General features: G+C 44.9%; 1 protein-coding gene across 1 annotated transcript in view; it reads right to left on the bottom strand.

Annotated features, from left to right (window-relative positions):
- Positions 1–18,866, bottom strand: part of RYR2 (ryanodine receptor 2) — a 3,854,281-nt gene that overhangs the window by 51,230 nt on the left and 3,784,185 nt on the right. Inside the window, exon 102 of the mRNA XM_069607971.1 lies at positions 3,515–3,579. Coding sequence (XP_069464072.1) covers positions 3,515–3,579 — 65 coding nt within the window. The remainder of the gene's footprint in view (positions 1–3,514; positions 3,580–18,866) is intronic.

Below are 18,866 nucleotides of genomic sequence, written 5' to 3'. Positions count from 1 at the left end.
GCGTGTGTCCGTACTTCAATAACCAGCATGCACTGGTAAGTGTTCTTTGTGAATAGGTATAACGGTCCAGTGCGGATCAGCACAAACAGCACAGTACTCCAAAGAACTTGGACAACGAAGAGTTCCCAGCAAAAAGGCGTCCGATGGCAGATAAGACGCTGAAGCAGGTGTGAGTATTAGAAGGCAGCGCAGAGCGCGTAAAGCAGCGGAAGCAGATAACAGACAGGAAAGCGGAACATACGGGAGTAGGAAACCGCGAACAGCGGTAACGGAAAGACACGGGCAGACTAACAGGTAAGGAAGGCACAGGAAACACAGAGTAACCACTGGAGGCAGAGCACAAGCGAGGTGTACTCACGTCGGCAGCAAGAAAGTTGCAACGCACAGGTGTTCTCCATTTTCCGGTACTTGTAGGCAGTACCACAGAAAGACTAGACCGCACCTTGCAGTTACTCAGAGTCTAGTCCTTCTTCCATATCGCCCATCTGCTCCATACTTTCCAAGGGCGATATATGACACATTTGCTCTTGTCTGGTACAGTATTGTAAGTTTTAAGGGAAGCATATGTCTTGAAATGTGTATATGATTCTTCTTGTCTTGGATTGCAGGACTTTTGGAATAGCATATTAAGCAGTAGACCCTTAGAATTGCTGCAGTGAGTTTTATTAAAAGAGTTCTAGGAGTTGTATAGTTCTTTCATATCATTTTTTAGAGGAGCGAAATTGTTTGAATAAAGATATATATTATGATTATTGTTTTACTGTTGTCATTTCACTGCACTTGTTTGAGTGATTATGTTGTATTTTTTATTATTATGTTTTTGTTGGTGATTTCTGGTAGACTGTGACAAATGTTTCATGGGAGTGCGCAATAAGTAAATAAATAAATGCTAAACATAAATTAAACAAATAGTGACCTGAAAGGGGAACATTTATATAGACAGAAAAAACAAATAAGGCATACAAATATTTCTAAAGATATTGCAAAAAAATAAATTGTGAACCAAGTGAACGTGCTGTACATGAAGTACTGTTCAGTGAGCCAAGTGTAAATATAAGTCCAAAGTCTTACATGGCAGTCAATTGACTATTTTGGATCCACATAGTTTATTCAGTTTTAAGGTAATTGTGGATTTTTTAATTGGTAGGGTCAGTGGCTTCCTGAAGCAAGGCAGGGACTTTGCCACAGGGTCCATAAGAACTGTAAAAGCCGTCTCAGCACAAGTCATTCAAATCTGTAGAGCTTCTGAGTGGGGGTGAATGATTAAGAACTGGGCAGTGCATGGCCGCTGATTACACAGTAACATCTCTTTCAGTTATGGTTCTATGTATGGTTTATACAGAAAAACAGGGAGGAGAGAGAGTGGGTTGGGAAAGGACAGTGGTTTATTTATTTCATTTGTAGAGCACGCCTACAACCCGGAAGCATTGAGGTGCTCTTACAGGTACATGTTATCACAGTGGCTTTGTCATGCAATACATTAGGGTAACAAGATCAGGACTTGCAATATAGTACAATTGGGTCAAAGAGAGCACGTGGTGTACAGGTGGTGTTACAGATTAGGAGAAGAGATGTGTTTTGAGCGCTTTGCAGAACACTCAATAGGATTTGTCTGCCCTCAGAGAGGGGGGTGGGTTGGAGTTCCTTTGTTTGGCTGCTAAGTAGGGAAATATTGAAAAGCCGGCTTTGCATCTTTTTACTTTGGGTAAGATTAGGCGGTCAGTGTATGGTATGCTAGTAGGTCTTTAAGAGTACGCTTTGGCAACTCTTTGAGATAAGTACGGGGGGTCTGTGTTGGAAAGGCACTTCTGGGCGATGGACAGGGTTTTGAATGTGATGCGCTCCTGGATGGGTAGCCAATGTCCTCCTCTTCTTGCTTTGGAAATTTGTTCTCTTTTTGGGATGTTAAGGGCTGCTTGGAGGGCGTTATTTTGGATGACTTGGAGTTTGTGGATGTTACCAGAAGAAGTGCCTGCAAATAGGACATTGCAGTATTCAATCCTAGATCCAATGATTGCTCAGGCAACAGTTAGGCAACTATTTTTAGGACCTTGGTGGTGTAGGCTGTTGATGAGGCAATGGCGCTCACTTGTCTGGACATGGTGAGTGAGGCGTCAAGGTATACCCCTAAGGTTTTTACAGTAGCTGAGCTGGGGACAGAGAAGTTGTCGATCTGGAAGTCAGTGTATTGATTGTTGAGATTTTTTAGGGATCTAGGTGGTCCAACAATTAAGATTTCAGTTTTATCGCTGTTTAGGCACAGGTCATTAGCTGACATCCAGGCCTGTATAGTGGAGTAGATGTTGTTGAGGTTGTTTGAGTCATCTGCGAGTTGAGACCAAGAATTGTTTCTTGGAAGGATCAATATGTGCCTGGACGACAGAAGAGGCCATCAGCAGCCTTTGTATATTGAGGATGTGTTGGTGACAAAACGGATGCCTGAAAAGAGGCAGAAGGAACTAGATGTGTTTATTCTGATGGTGTTAGAGTAAGAAAGAGGTGAAAGAGTTATGTGAACCAATCACCTTCCTCCAGAACCTCAGTAGTGCCTTCAGTGTGCCAGTTTTGGCAATTTGCAGGGCCGGGAGACAGAGTGTACTAGCTCACAATATAGCATTATGAATGGCTGGAGCCTTCTAAAGCAGGATGTTTTTAACCATAAGTTTCCAGTTGTGCCGTAGACAATTGGAGACCTGCAATCATTGTCCAAGGCACACAGGGAAACCCTCAGAAAGGTAAAACTGTCTTTATAGATGTGTGATCCTTATCATCAGCAATCAAGCTGTCATCAACTAAGACACCGTGCAGTTTTAAGGGTTGGCATGTGGCATACATACCAATCAATCCATCCCTTTGTTCATCCTTTAAGGATGCATATGTAATAACATGTAAGCTTCAAACTGCATACATATCCACTTTTAGTAAAGTGATTGAAAATATGTTATTACTTGAAGAAAGCTTGGTTCTTCCAGAGGGGCCACCCTAACACTCAGAAACATAAACAAACACTATTCCTCCATCAATGACACAGAAACCTTTCCATATTTTCTCACATGCATGTCAACTTTCATTTAACTTGTAAACTACTGTAGCCCTCACTCTTCGATGAGTATTGGTAAGGCAACAATTTGCTATATATGTATTACCTCACCAGAGGCAGAGACACAGAGACGGCAACAAACTCTTGGCTGGAAAAGAAAGTAATCTGAGAAAGTATCTATGAGACGTCTTACAAAAAAAACAGTATAGCCACACTTTTCAACTGCACAATGACAAGATACCGTTCTGTTCTATGTGATATATTAAAGTCTCCATAAAAATAAAAAACATTATGTTTGGTATACGTTCTGTTTTGCAGCCATAACGTTATATGAAAATAAAACTATCAATAACAGAAACATTATTTTTACACTTCACACACACACAAAGTATAACAGAAAATACGTCATTGCTTTACTAGAGTTTTCCTGTTTCACAAACTATGGAAAATTAAAAGCTGGTGTGGCCTACTTACCTCCATGTCTTCTTTAACTTGTTCTTGCTGGTCCCTTAACTCTCCAAAAGCGTCAATAATTAAACCTGATGGGACAAACAACAAAATGAACCTTCATTAGGAGAGTAGTGTACTTGATTCAATATGGAACTACATTTATGCTGGAGGATATTTGATTTCTGAAAATGGTCAGATTAGTAGCTAGCCTTTATTACTTTAAATTGTTTTAGTCCTAGAAAGCAAACTTGGAAAACGAAACAGACAATTTTGAAAATCGATATAAATTTATATAAAACGACACAGAGAAATATCCCAAATATTATGTATCTTAATTAATTCCTGCTTTGACCAGCTGGTATTCCTAAACTTGAACGTTAAAACATACTTTTAGCAAACAGACATTGCTCCATAGGCACAAAGATGACGCACATATAGAAAAGTATATGGTAACATATGCATCTATTGTCTATGCAGATCAAAACCCTTCAGAAGTTTGGAAACTTTCCTCCAGGTCTTCACATACTGCTAAGGCTGGAGGAGTAACACAGAAAAGGTGGGCACTACACAGCAAGGAAATTGGGTGAATTGAGAAATATAATACATGAAGGGGGTCCCTGCTGGTGTCACGGCCCACTGTGAAGAACTGTGGTGAGTTGGAAAAACTCCCCATCTTATCATGGAAGTGGGGTGAGCTAAGGAACAGACTGGTTCAACCACTACTTGATGTGCCTCCCATAGTTTGCTGGCTCGCCACCCTCACCATGGCAAGCATTACACCCTTAGGGTTGTCTAAAGGTCAATTATCAGGGGGAACATAAAACACACATCCTCACAAGTGCTTTACAACAGGTCACTAACATTCTCTAATGCTCTCCTAGCATGGATACGGGAAAAGGAATCTCTGAAACGAGGTCTTCAGGGGAAGGCCTAACCCTGCTTAGAGTTGCTCATACATACGCAGACTTTGCAGATGAAAAGACCCAAAGTTTCTGAACTTACTTGGCGTTTGAAGTGAAAGAATCAGGAGACAGTGTCCTAAGTGATCAGGAGCAGATGCTGCTGAATGCCAAGGAGTATACATAATGTCACTAACAGGCTAGCACAACCAGGAGAAAGTCCAAGAGAGTGGTGATGTCGGGTACAACATACCAAGCCGTGGAACACACAGGTGAGGAGAACTTAGCAATTAGCAACTTCAGAGAGTCTCAATCAAAATTATTAAACAATCTTTTAAAGACCAACCAATCCAAAATTATGAAACAAGCCTCTAACAAGTCCTACCAATAAGCAGGGATACCGCATAGTGGCCATGTTGACAGTCTTCACAAAAGAGGCTGGAAAGCTCACTCAAGGAGCGAGGGATCAGGAGTAGAATTCCCAGCAAAGAGGGGAGAAGATACGTCCTGCAGCACTTCCTGAAAGAGCTGGGAGAATGCAACATAGGGAAAACAGATCACTTTCCTGAAAGGATTGTTGACGATTCCCTAGAGTGAGCACCCCAGCCTTTCAATTAAGGGTGATTGACAACCTAAGCATTGGGCTAAGGTGTCCAGAATGGTTCTCCCACCATCAGGTTCTACTGACTCAAACACCTCATTGGCCACTACTCTCAATCTCGGAGGATATCCGACATGTCACTGTAAAGTTGCAATCACTGACACTGCGGCGTCCACTGAAAGGAGTGCATCCTCTATCTGGCCTTTGGCACCAGAAATATGCAGGAAGCCATGAGACAGAGAAAGCCTAAAGCGGAAAGCGCATGTGAGACAGAGAAAGCCTAAAGCGGGACGCATGCATGAATCTGGAAAAGCCTGACCATCTGCTGAATGCTGGCTGCTCTCCCTTGAGCCGGAACGCCTTCCCTAATTGCGTGCCAAAGACTGCCCCAATGAATTGGAGTCTCTGGGGCAGAGCTGTGTTGGACTTCTGGAAGATTACGGAGAAGCTGAAGCAATGTACCAAAAGGCAGATGTCTTAAAGACGTTTCAAACCCTGTTCCGATGAGCAGCCCCAGATGAGGCAGTTGTTCATCCGCTACTGAGGTAGGACATCACCACTGACATAAAATTGTTGAAACCCATGGGTGTGGAGGTCAACCCAAAGGGAATTACCTGGAACTGAAAATGTGAGCTTCTGTTGATGAATCTCAAGAACCTCCTGTGTTTCTGATGAAGTAGCATGTGGAAGTAAACATCCTTTGGTCAAATTGCACCAGCCAGACCTTGTTCTGCAGAGCCTGTAGTATCTCTCACAGCATTATGATCCTGAACTTGTCCTTCCTCAGCAACTTGTTCAAGTCTCTGAGGACCAGGATGTCGCCACACTTCACGGGTATTAAGAAATACTGTGAATACTAGCCCTTACCACTCTCTGGAAATGGGACCACCTCCCACAGCTCCCTTTGCCAACAGAGTGGCCAATTCCTCCCTGAAGTGTAGCTCTGGGTATGAACCAGGAAGTGCGGGTGGTTTTTTCGAACACTTGCATAGGAACTGAAGGAAGTAACCCTGACAGACCAACTGCAGCACACAAGCATCAGAAGTAGTCTCATGCAACTTGCAAAGTGCTCAGAGACTCTCCCTCCAAAAGGAGTAACGCGAGGGGAGACCTCAAAGAGGTTTTGAGGCAGGCACTGAGGTCAATGTCGTCTGAACTCTTGATGCCCCCATCCCTGCCTAGGCACGACAATCATTTAGCGCTGACTTGCCATAGGGCATCTGACAAACATGGGGTAGTGAAGGAAACCCCTTCTCTAGACCCAAAAGCAGAAGTGGAAAATGGCCTGGGTTGCTGAACCACCAAGCCCAAAGACTTGGACATCATTTTACATTCTTTACCCTCTCCAGGGACGACTCCGAGTTTGGGGCCATAGAGTTGTTCACCATCAAAGGTTATATGAAGCAGCTTCAACTGCACCTCCAGGGAAAATCCCGATGTTTGAAGAACGGAGGCCCTGCGAATAAACACTGATGTCCCCCATAGACCAATTGACGCAGTCTGCCATATTCAGTCTGGCTTCGAAATCCTGACAGGCCGCCTCTGTACCGTCATTGACAATGTTGAGGAAACCATCCCTGATCTACCCTTCCAGTAAGTGGGATGACGCCTCCAACACCACAAGATGTGCGAATATGTAGCATGAAGGCATCAGGAAGCAAGACACAAATAAAAATGTAAGTATAAAGCTGAATCTGTTGTCTAATTCAAAAGGCAGGATGGAGTAAGGCCTAACTTGCCCTATGCTAAGGTGGGATTTCTCTACATAAAGAAAGCTAAGGATAGCCTTTGTAAGATGTCCAAAACCTTTACTTGCCCTCAAAACGAACTGTATATAATATGTAGGGATGTCCGTCTCAAAAGAAAGTTCAGAGCTTCTACCAGTTCCTGTTTTAGGATCAGCTTCCGCTTCGTCAAGTGAAAAAAAATACGCTTGAACTCTTGGGGAAGGGAATCCCATTACCCTGAGCACTTCTTGCTTCCAAAAATAACAGTTCCTTGTTACATCTCCCATGTTGGGGTTTCCTTTCCCCAAGAGTTCAAACTTCCAGCTTTGAAAATCAACACAGTTCTGTTTCTCAATTTCAGTTTCTCAAACAATGATGTAGCAACACATGAAATTGACTTCAAATATGCCTTCATTAGCTTTTCACATACAGGGTACTCAGTCTAAGCGCAGTTGTCGGACCACACAGTCCACCCTTTACAATTGATACCCTTTCTTCCTTCTTTTATCAACATTTAGCCACTGGTTCCATCTGACACTGACACTTAGCCGATTCCTCAGTCTCCCGTGGCTGCTTTAGCCACGATACACTTTATTGTTTTTGTTTTTCTTTTCTCTGGCTCTTGCCAACACCACTCAGGCTCTTGCCAGCTCAAATCTCTCTTAAACTGCAGAAGGCATGGCAGACTATTATTCTTAGTTGTGTTCCTCTGGTTCTTGCCACCACAACTTTGGCTCTTTCCAACACAAGTCTGTTCTCAGTTTGGGCCCCTCTACACTTGGGCAACTTTTAAGTTTCCCTCTTTGTAACTCCTTACTACCCGCTTGACTTTGCCCGTGCTTGTTTCACACACTTCACGTATTGATTCTTATTATGCATCACTTTGCTTTCGCTCCATTCATGAGCATTCAACTGGCTTTGTGCAGCATTCACAATAGCGTGCAATATTTCTTCACTCTGTACGGTATTCACAATAGCTCTCCATTCATTTTTACCATGTTTGGTATTCACAAGTGCCTTCAATTGGTTGCACTTCATTCGATTTCCAATAATGTCTGTTACGGCATTCAACAGTACTTTAATTTACATCGCATTTCATTCTTTATCAGCAAATTACTTAACTAAATGTTACTGAAGCAGTCTGGTCGAGTGTGTATTGGCTGTGCACTCATCGGTCGCACATGGCAGAGTTCTTCCCTTTGGCGACTTTCGCAACTGGCTTCTCCAGGCTTCTGCTGCTTCCTGGATTCTCCAAACTCTGCCTTCGTCTTGTGGTCTGCAGGGCATGTATCGCCACCTTTCCTGTGTGAGAAACCTGAAGGTGTCTCCCTAGCTAGTCCCGGGGATCTGTCATCCTGGCCAGGACAGAGCCATCGCTATTGGATCCAGTTCCTGGGGGTGGACCAGTGAGGGAGTATCACCTGGATGGGTGGGGGGGGCCCTTGGGGAGTGAGACACTGACAGGAGAGATGCAGTATCCCCCTTCTTTCAACACCTTTTCCCCATCCTACCAAGTAGGACATTCAAAAACACTGCCCCCCCTTTTCCAGCACAAATACTTTTGCACAACACAAAAGAGAACAGACTAACACCAGAGCTGTTTGCCTGACCATTGTATGGGGACATGTCGGGTAAAGTCAGACAATTGTCTAGAATCACACACACCTGGCGGCCCTTTCCCTTCCACACAGGGGCTGCTGAACTTTTGAAGGTGTACTAGCTATCCACCAGGAGGGGCAGAAAATACATTACAGAGGAAAGTAATTTGTTCTTCTAATAGATCCTTTCCTCCAACTGATTTCCTATGTATGATAGACTCATCTAGCAGTACATGGATCTGGAGGAGAGCAAGAAGCCACAAGAAAACTCCGGAGGACCACCCGGCCAAAGTGGGTATCCTGCAATCTTGATTTTGCACACCTCCTGTAAAAGCGCCTCAATGCCTGTGGGCTGCAGTGCGCTATACAAATGTAAAAATTAAAAATAAAATAAATAAATCATTGAAGTAGGGCAGAGGCTCCCGGAGCACTCTGGTTCTTTACTTGTACAGTTTTGTGCAACTGCCCTGTCAGTTGCTGAACAATGTGATTTACTCTGCTTTCTTCTGTTGACTTCAGTTTTTCACGGTTCCCCCGGCTCACTCCCGAACTTTCAACTGTTCCCGTTACCTTCTTCCTGAGGAACATTTCACTGGTTCTGCTTGGGACCGTATGTCGACTCTTGGCTTCTTCCTTTTTCCACGATGGGCCTGCTAGGCTTTGGGGCCAGGTACTGTATGCGGTCTCGGTGCACGTTATGGATCAGACTGTCCACCCGCTACAAGCCATGCCAACTGAATTTCTCATACTCCCCATTCATTTGCCTCTGCGGTTCTGCGGTAGGCCAGAGTAGGCTGCCTTGGCACAGTTCTCAGAGCGCACAGTCGACCTACGACAGGTGACAGACAACGCAACCCCATGAGTCCTCTTCCAGAGGAAATTCCCTTGTGTGAAACAACTCTAATTTCCCGTTACCATTGGTAGCATAGCGGTCAATCTGAAGAGCCCCCAGTAGAATATGTCATCCAAAATTTCCTGGTAGGGCTCCCACGAGTGGGAGGCTGAATTCTGCCTGCTCAAGACATCTGCCATTGTTTCTTTTTTTTACCCATAGGGTGCTCTATTCAATGCCCTGATGAAGGCGGACCACATTTCTTTTTATTTGTTTTTCTGCAGAAATGCAATATACATGAGGGGACTGAAGGTTTTCACAGATAAGGCTGCATATCCTGCATCTCGGAACACAGCCTTTTCAGCAGTATAAACAACCTCCTTCTTTGCTTTCTGCTCCCCCTATCGCGTTGGAAGACCCTACCTCGGAAGATAGTCTTCATTTCGAGGCAGATAGAAGGATTTGATCCTTGCAAACTAATATTTTTTAGATAGAAGTGTTCTGATTTTTTAGCAAAAAACTTTTCTCATAACATTAGAGGGACTAATGGTTATAACCTAGATGTATCTTAAAGTTATAGTTTTGCGAAGTTGCCACATAGGTTACTTCTTATTCTTTCTGGTTTCCATCTGAGTTTGACTTTGGAATTGTGGTTGCCTTTTTGTTTTTCTCTCTCTATCCCCGCTTCCGTTTTTTATTTTTAAATTGTACATGTACTTGCAGATGATTTCACCTGTTTCTGTACATGTTGGCTTGTTGTTCAAATTTGATATATTTGCACATTCAGACTGTTCGTTTCAAAAAAAAAAAATATATATATATATATATATATATATATATATATATTGGTATTTCTGGTTCATTGGCGTTTTTTTCTGATAAATGTACAAATGATTTTTATAATGCCTCCGGCATAGTGAAGGGCTGGTCTAAAGAATTTACAGATGATTTAACCCAGTTGTACCAACCCCAAGCACAACAGTACCTTCTTTTTTGATATAGCAAGACATCTGCAGTGACATTGTCTGCATAGCAAAAAGGACCACACAACAACTCAGTTGTTACAGTAGTGCATGTCTACAGTGTTGTCTGTCAGGACCACTACACATTTGACCTTTACAGAGGGGAGGGTTACAACCTGATCCCCCTCAATTCCAGCAAGCGGATGCACTCCCCAGACTCCGAGGAAGACCACAGTCCTTAGTGGTCATAAATGCGTCCTTGAAAGGTTGACTGTCAGATTCCCTGTTACTTTAGGCCAGGATTGCCAAAGCATGCTAGGTCTTGTGAAACTTTGCTTTAGACCGGCATACGGTCTGATACGTTCCGCTGAAATTGAGACTACAGTCAATGGAGCAGCCACTGAAGCGATCTCATGTGCAGTGAGGCCCGCAGAACCACCAGAATGCAGGAGGACATGAAAGCCAACAAGTGCAGGAAGACTGAGGCAGGACTTGTACAAACCAGGAGATGTTCGCTGCACAATCCTTGGGTAGGAAGGCTTTGCCCAGGCAAGTGTCCAAGACCATCATGATGAACCAGAGGGACTGGGCTGGCAAAACCAGAGACTTTATTAAGTTCATTGAAAAGATCAAGCAAGCTGCATGTGTGGAACAAATGTGGTGATGCCTGGCCTGGTGAACAAGTATGGACTAGCCAGTCATCTACATAGGGAAAGAGATGAATGCTTTCTGTGTTGCGTCAGATATAGAAGACGGACAAGAAGATATGGCTTAAAATTAAACATTTTATTAAAGGAAATAAGGCCTCACCTATCCCTGCAACTTTGATGATGGCTTTCCCTAAGCTTCAAAAGAAAATAAACAGGCTCATCAGGATGTCTTACAAACACTCAGTCCTCTACCTGAACTTTGAAATTAGTGGTAGGGTCAGATACAAGGGTAGATAAAGGAAACAAACTTTGGCCAGGAAAGCATTACCTCTCCCTTTTCCTAGCTGGCTCCTGACTCCCACCCAGATGTGTCTTTGTTTCTCTCTTTCAGGCTTCAGCCTGATGGTGCAGTGTAGTGGGCTCTTCCAGTGTGTTTAGCATCACCTTTGACTGGGAGGTACTGCCAGTAACTCACCAGCTAATTTACTCAAGCCAGCTGCCAAAAGCCTCACTCCCTTCAAAGCGGAGTTGAGCGGGGCATGTAGCGGGCTGTTCCCAGTGTCATTAGCATCACTTGTGACTGCGGGGGTGCTGCCAGTAACTGGCCAGCGAATTCACTCAAGACCGCTGTCAAAAGACTAATTCCCAGCAAAGCGGAGTGGGCTGTGTAGCGGGCTCTTCCCTCTGTGTTTAGCATCAGCTGTGAATGGGAGGTGGTGCCAGTAACTCATCAGCTAATTCACTCGAGCCAGCTGTCAGAAGCCTTGCTCCCTGCAAAGCAGAATTGAGCAGAGCAGAGCGTGTAGAGGGCTGTCCCTGATGTTCGAGCTCGGTGAGCTGGCCCAGAAGTCTTTCAGCCTGCTCACTTTAAGTGTGTTTTGGGAGTTGGTGCTGGTGGAGCCGCTGCGGGACCGTGGGCTGCACAAAGCAGGAGCGGGAGCGGGCCAGAGCAACAAGAGGAAAGGAATGCAAATCTGGCCTGGATTGGTGAGGCCATGAGGCTATGTGGCATATGGAGAGTATGCTTTTGACACCCTAATGACTACTATCAACACTTGGCTGCCAGATGTTGCCCTGGTGCTGGAGGGGAGGCAAAGCGCAGGTGTGTTGGATCACCAATTAATATATTTGTGCACAGCGGAGCGGAGGGTCAGGAGGGTGCCAGTGGATTGCTCCTTTTTCTTGCTAATCTCTGCTACTGCTCCATTTATATGCAGTTGAGTACTGTACTGACTCACTGTGCAGGTTTTTGATTAAGTGGTATTTTTGTACATATGCAGATATTGTTTGGGTCGCATAGTTTTCCCCGGCTCTCATCTGTGCTTTAAAAGCAGTATTGTGCTAATGTGTGCTAATTCGCTAACCCGCATTTACTCTCTTTTGTACTGCACTGCCCCCTACTGAGGTTGTGTTCTGCTATGGAGTTGAGGAGATAGAGGCGCCAAGGAGGTCTGGCGAGTTGTTTGTTCAAAGCTTTCTGAAAACTTGAGGCCGGGACATTTGGAAGGCCCTTGCTTGGAGCAAGGAGTGACAAGGACTGTAAACGTGGAGCATCTTCCGCTTCTTCTGCTATATACCAGTGTTTGTTAAGGCCATGGTGAAAAGGAAAGCAATCCCAAGTCCCCTGCTGTAGGATGGGCAGCACATTGACAAAAAACAGCATTAAGAAGGCTGATAGGTTTTGATGAGTACTTACAGCAAGTGGCAGGACAGTTAGAAGAAAAAACGAAGGCCACAAATAATAATATTTTCAGCTGCTATTAATTATCTTGCGGCAGAGCTGCAATCTAAAATTCTTCTGTCTGACACTGGACCAAGTAGTGTGTCCAGAGGAGGGGAAGGTCTTTGTGGTATGAGTAGGCCAACCCCCAATCTACCCTCCCCATCAGTGGCACACAGTGGCCCTGTCTTTGATTCTGTGCTTAGTATATGTACGGACTCCCCTTGCTTGACAACTTTGGGTTTATCGGCCTCTATAAATATTCCTGATCCTGCTCAGACTGGTGATAATCAAACGTCATGCTCTGCACCCTGTCTAATATCATTTCGAAGCTCAGTCTGATAAACAGGGAAAAATTGATGGCTTGCTGGCAAATCTTGATTTTTTATTAAGGATTTTAAACACTTCATACCTAAAGTTCAATGTTTGATGAATTTCATGGCAAATTTAAAATGGACTATTTTTAATGCTTTATGAATTATTGATAATTTTATGAGGCCTTTTAAGAAAGAGGTGCTATTAACCTAGAATAGTGTTTGGTACATTTTAATGTTTTATGTGCACTACAATGTGCCCCGATCAGGACAACCAGAGTGCCCAGGGTTAACTAACATTCATCCAATAATCGATTGGGCGGTTAGGTCTGGCTGACACTAAAACCACAGCAATGACAGGACCTTTGAATGGAGCGTCCTCTGGTATTGGAGTGTGGGCCAAAATTCAGGGAGGTCTTAGGCTGGATATTCATAATTCTTTTCCTCCACCCGTGGTAGATACCATATAACAGCCAATACTTACCTCCTGGTACGAAGTGGGACCTCCTTCAGACATGTTATGTCTCCCTCCAGAAGGCCTTCCCCTAGTTGCTGTGATTGTTAATGTACCCCAGTTGAGGACTGACTTCTTTTGAGGATGTTAAGTCTTAGGTTTGGCTTGAAGATTATTGTTCATCCAGTGTGCAGCTTTGTAAACCAATCAACCTGAGTAATATTCTCACTTAGAAACCTCTGTGTATTAAGCGCATTATAAATAACCTATCATATCATGGCTAGAATAGCTCCCTGGATTGGTTCGACTAACAAAGCCATTAAATGGTATTGTGGTGTCTTTTGCTAGCCCTAGAATGACAGGGTATGTTCCAAATTGGGAAATCCCAGGAACGCAAAAGTGCTTGGTTGGTGCCTTTGAATTTTTGTATACACCCAGGGCCGGATATACGACTCACATAATCCCAGCTGGAGTTGGTTAGTCAGCTAATAGACGTTACTCTATCCTGCTCCAAGTCCATCATGTCTCCATGGAATCCATCCAGTGTCTGCTGTAGCACTCTATGATGCAGGAAGCGGTTGGCCCACAGATGATGATAAACCAATTCCCCCTCAGCAATCGATTTGAATGTCTTACGGACACGGATGCTATTGATTGACTGCCCAACACCCTTTTACCAACAGGTAAACCTATTTCTGTCCCTCACACTCATTACTAACCTAATGAAGTAAGGGCTCGTCTTGGTGCAAAAGAATGGTTCCCTTCTTCTGAACTACGGATCACAGTTCCAAGTCTTTGGTGGCATCTTTACCTGAGGGTATGCCCCTATTGCCCAGTTGTCAATCCCTTTCCAAGGCACAAAACAATGTTTGAGGTTGAAATGTTAAAATACAGTAAAGTTCTCAGTTCAAGCATCAACATTCCTTATTGCCGATAGTTGTTTATTCACTATTGGGATCCTGTAGAATGCCTCCTTTCGTCAGGTGTCTTGTGCTCAGTATGTTCACAATGCCAGTTGAATGATTCCCTTCCCCTGGCCTTTTCTCAGGCTTACTTTTCAGTTCACAGCATCAGGGGGAATGACTTTATTCCCCTGGCTTTTTATACCATGAGAAACCTGAAGGAGTCTCCCTGACTAGTCCGCAGGGATTTATCATCCAAGTGGGCAGGACACAGCCATCGCCATTGGATCTAGTTCCTGGGGGTAGACCAGTGAGGGAGGATCACCTGGATGGGAGGCCGGGGAGTGGAAGTGGGAGACTGCCAAGTGAGACGCGGTATCCCCCTTCTTCTAACACCTTTTCCCCATCCTGCCATGTAGGATACTCAAAACTCTACCCCGCCCCCCTTTTCCGACACGAACACATTCACACAATACGAAAGACAACAGACTAACACCAGAGGCGTTTACCTGACATGTCCCAACACAAGGGTCAGTCAAGGTCAGGAAATCAACCAGAATCACACACACTTGACAGCCCCTTTCCCTTCCACACAGTGATAAAAGGTGGAGCAAAATAGCACACCACGAGCAAGGCAGACGGCACGACGGGAAAAGCTATTCAGGCAGAGCAGTTCAAGAGGTGGGGAAATGTGGTGAGAAGCAAAAGGATGGCAAGGAGAGAAGCAATCATGCCCTTTCCGCCCCAATCCCTCAAAACCTCTGTAGAAGGAATCGTAAGCCGGCAAACAATAGCTAGCGTGCATTGCAGCAGATGTCAAAGATACACAGAGCATGCCTACAATGAATCAGGCCAGGGAGATACGCTTGCTACCGTGGTACCGGCCTTGACTCCAGAGACAAGAAAAGCCAAGCAGTTCATCGCAGCCGGTGAGTCGAGGGGAGAACCGATAAGAAAACGAACTGTGTTGAACGAAAGTCACAAATGGCAGATTAAAGAAAGAACTGTTAACATTAATGGAAAACCAGCTGCAGAGGGGTCCGGCACCATGTGGGTGCTCATTCAAGAGAGAAAGGTTAATCGCATGTTTGTTGAAACTACTGATACCAGAAAGCCTTGGGAAAGCTGCAAAAGAAATGTCAAAGTGGTCATAAAGGGGTCTTAAAAAATCCTCTGTACAGTCGAAAGTCTTCGGCTGGCAAATGATTAGAAACTAAGGGAAGCACAGGAACTGCAAGGGTGAACCCAATGGAGGGATGCCTGCAGAACGGGGTGAAGCATGATGCCCGATGAACATTGTGAGGACAAAGAGTGAACCCGACAGAGGGATGTCCACAGTGAACTGTTTAAATAGACATTAAGATTTGTGAATACGAAAGGTGAAAATATCTGTGCATACAAGCCATAGTGAACCCGACGGAGGGAGGCTGACATTCAAGAAGGGTCTGAGCCCGGAAGGGGGGACCCAGGGGTGAAGTCATCACCCAATGTACATTGGAAGGTAACTTTTTGTTTGTTATTTTTGGAACCCATCAGGTCCTCAGAGGCAAGAGGCTTTTTTGTAGAAGAGAGACTTAACCACCGGAGGTCCTGATACCTGAAGTGGAAGCGTCATCGCGTAATGGCAGAACAATGTTTCTTTTATCATAGGCCTTTTTATTTTGTCAAGACGCCAGTAGGACTGCCTTATTATTATTTGAAGATCTTATCTTGCTCCCATCTTAGATTTAGATTAGGCATTTTCCCCACCTACCTATACAGTTTAATAAATACCCTTGAACTGTGATCACTTGTGTCTGTATATTCTTGATACCATGCCTTCCTTATAATACGCTATGTTTCACAGTTCACAGCACCGGGGGTAATGACTCCCTTTCCAGGCTTTTATTTGTATATTCAGTATGGCAGACCTGCTTCACTCCTCTGCCAGGTACTGCCACGAAGAAGATGGCTTATGCGATTCTCCCTTTGAAGTTGCAGGTCCCAGACCTGAGCTTTCCTCTGGTTTCTGTTTGGCAGACCTGGTTCATCCTCCTGCCAGATACTGCCACGAAGAAGATGAATTGTGTTGATCTTCTTTTGTGTGTGCAGGTCCCAGACCGGCGTTTCTCTTCGTTTTTCTTCTGGCAGACTTGACTCACTCCTTTGCCAAGTACTGCCATGAGGAAGATTACTGGCGATGATCATCTTTTTTGGTTCAGGGCCCCAGATGCTGTTCTCTATGCTTCTTCAGCTTGATTATTAGTGTCCTTTGAGATACTATGGGGACTTTCCCTCTTTCCCCTGTATTGGGAAACATTTCTTTGGTTCCCCTCCTGTTGCCTCTGCAACCCTTTTGCGCTCCCACCAACCATTCCAGTAACCCCTGTACCCTTCAGGGTTGGACACTGCATCTCTTGCTCATCTTGGGATTGTCTCTCACTGTGTTTGGGTCTTGCGTGGTTTCCCTGGATCTCTGGTGTACTGCGGCGGCTCTGGAGTTGTTGGTCCCTTGCAGGTGGCGCATCTTCCTTTAACTCTGCTGGCAGACTCCTGCACTCACCTGGACCTCTGCTCTGCCCGCTTCTCGCCTGGTCCATCAGTATAGGACTGCATGTGGACACCTCTCTCTCTCCACGTCCTGGTCATCAGACTCTTCTCGCACAAACTGCCATCTCAATCTCGGTTCCTCCATAGAGGGCCACTGACAACTCGAATGCTCAATCACCCATCTTAAGGAAGCCCTTGTTAGATTACCCCTACTCTTCTTTGTCTCAGTTAATACTGGAAATTCAGACTTACAGACAAACAGAGGGGGTGATATAGAAGTGTGGCTCACAGGGCAGGAGGATATATAGGATGCTAGGTGTGGGGTGTCATACCGCATTCTCCCTAAATGGTTGTCCTTGTCCCCAGAGGGGGAGTCTCTACCCATAAGGTCCTCCTGCTGTGTACCACCACCAGGAGAAGCATCAGGTAGTGGCCTCAACAACCTGCTCTCATAGGAATGAGAAGTGACAACATCTAAGGATTTATCACAGTGAGGTGAAATAAACCAGGCCCTAAGGTGTCTTTCCCCATCCTACCACATAGGACATTCAAAACCACGTCCCCCGCCCCGCTTTTCCGACACGAACACTTTCACACGACACATCAGAGAACGGACTAACACCAGAGCCGTTTACCTGACATGTCCCAATACAAGGGTCAGGCAAAGTTAGGCAATTGATCATAATCACACACACCCGACGGCCCTTTCCCTTCCCCACAGGGATAAAAGGTGGAGCAAGACAATAGCCCAAGTGGGCTGCAGCAGATGTCAACGGTACACAGAGTGTGTCGACGCTGATAAGCGGGAGCGAGGGAACCACCTGGTACCATGGTACCGACCTGGACTCCAGTTACTGGGAAAGCCAAGCGGTTAATGACAGCTAGTGAGTCGAGGGGAGAGCTGATAAGAGCCGGGCTGTGGTGATGAATGAATGAACTTGATTCAAGTTGCCACTTTGCGACAAAGAACTGTAAAGGTGTTAAAGGGGAGACCAGCTACAGAGGGAACCAGCACCACAGAAACCTTGGTCAATCCCCGATTAAGTGAAACCACAGATACCAGAAGGCTGTAGGAGAGCCGCCAAGATGGGTAACCTTAGATTTAGGTTTTGATTAGACGTTTTTCCAACCTGCATACAGTTTAATAAACACCCTTGAACTCTGATCACTTGTGTCTGTCTTTACTGTTGCCACCATGAGTTCCTTACAGTGTCCAGAGAGAAACCAAACTCCGAATTTGGATGTGTCAGACTTTGGGGTGAGCTAACTTTTTTCACCCGTAAAGTGAAGTGTGTGGAATCCACTTCGGCCCATTCCGCGAAATCAGCATGGTTCCGCTGTCACTGAAATTTCACCCGTTCGTGTGCAGTTTCGCTGTTTGTTTCATTCCCATGTTACTTTTGTGTAGTGCGACGGGAACTTCGCACAGGTCTTTTTTGATCCATGCTAGTTTCGTGCAGCAACACGTGTAACTTTGTACATGTTATTTTGTACTGTACTTGTTTTATGCAGTGCCACAAGAAACTTAGCACGGTTTTTCCATTCGTGATGGATTTGCACAGCGACAAAAGAAACTTTTTTCAGTCTGTACTAATTTCGCGCAGCGCCACGAGAAACTTTGTGCATGTCTTTTCCAATCCGTGGTAGTTTCATGCAGAGGCATGAGAAACTTTGTGCGGGCTTATTTTAGATCCACACTATTTTTGCGTTGCGGCACAAGAAACTTTACATGTTTTCTTCAAACCATGCTAGGTTCGTGCAGCGGCATGAGAAACTTTGTGCTGTCTGTTTCAGTTTACGAGACGGCGTGAGAAACAATTTGACTAGTGCTGGGTAAAATTGTTAGACTTGAGACCCCAGGGAGGGGTAAAAATCAGGAGGTAGTTGATTGGAGAAAACACTCTGAGATTCCCCAGTGGGTAACGCAAGGATAGTACCTGGTGTGGATTTACGAATCAGCCCCCACCCCTACCCCCGATGGAACACAACCCGTAACTGAGACAAAGTGCCTGGCAATCCAGGAAACCAGACAGAGAGAGATGAACAAAAGACTGATATGCAACCTGAGAAGGGGAACGTAGAAGAGACATTCAGTGTCTTTATCAGAAAAGGGTTTCTTGCCCAGTTCACGTAAAGAGACATTATTGCGGGGTCGGAAACCAGCTACCATTGTATTGTTTGGGCAAAA

The sequence above is a fragment of the Ambystoma mexicanum genome, chromosome 4q (assembly GCF_040938575.1).
Source record: "Ambystoma mexicanum isolate Mex_15411 chromosome 4q, UKY_AmexF1_1, whole genome shotgun sequence".
NCBI classification, from domain to species: domain Eukaryota; kingdom Metazoa; phylum Chordata; class Amphibia; order Caudata; family Ambystomatidae; genus Ambystoma; species Ambystoma mexicanum.
This window is presented reverse-complemented; position numbering and strand designations above follow the sequence as displayed.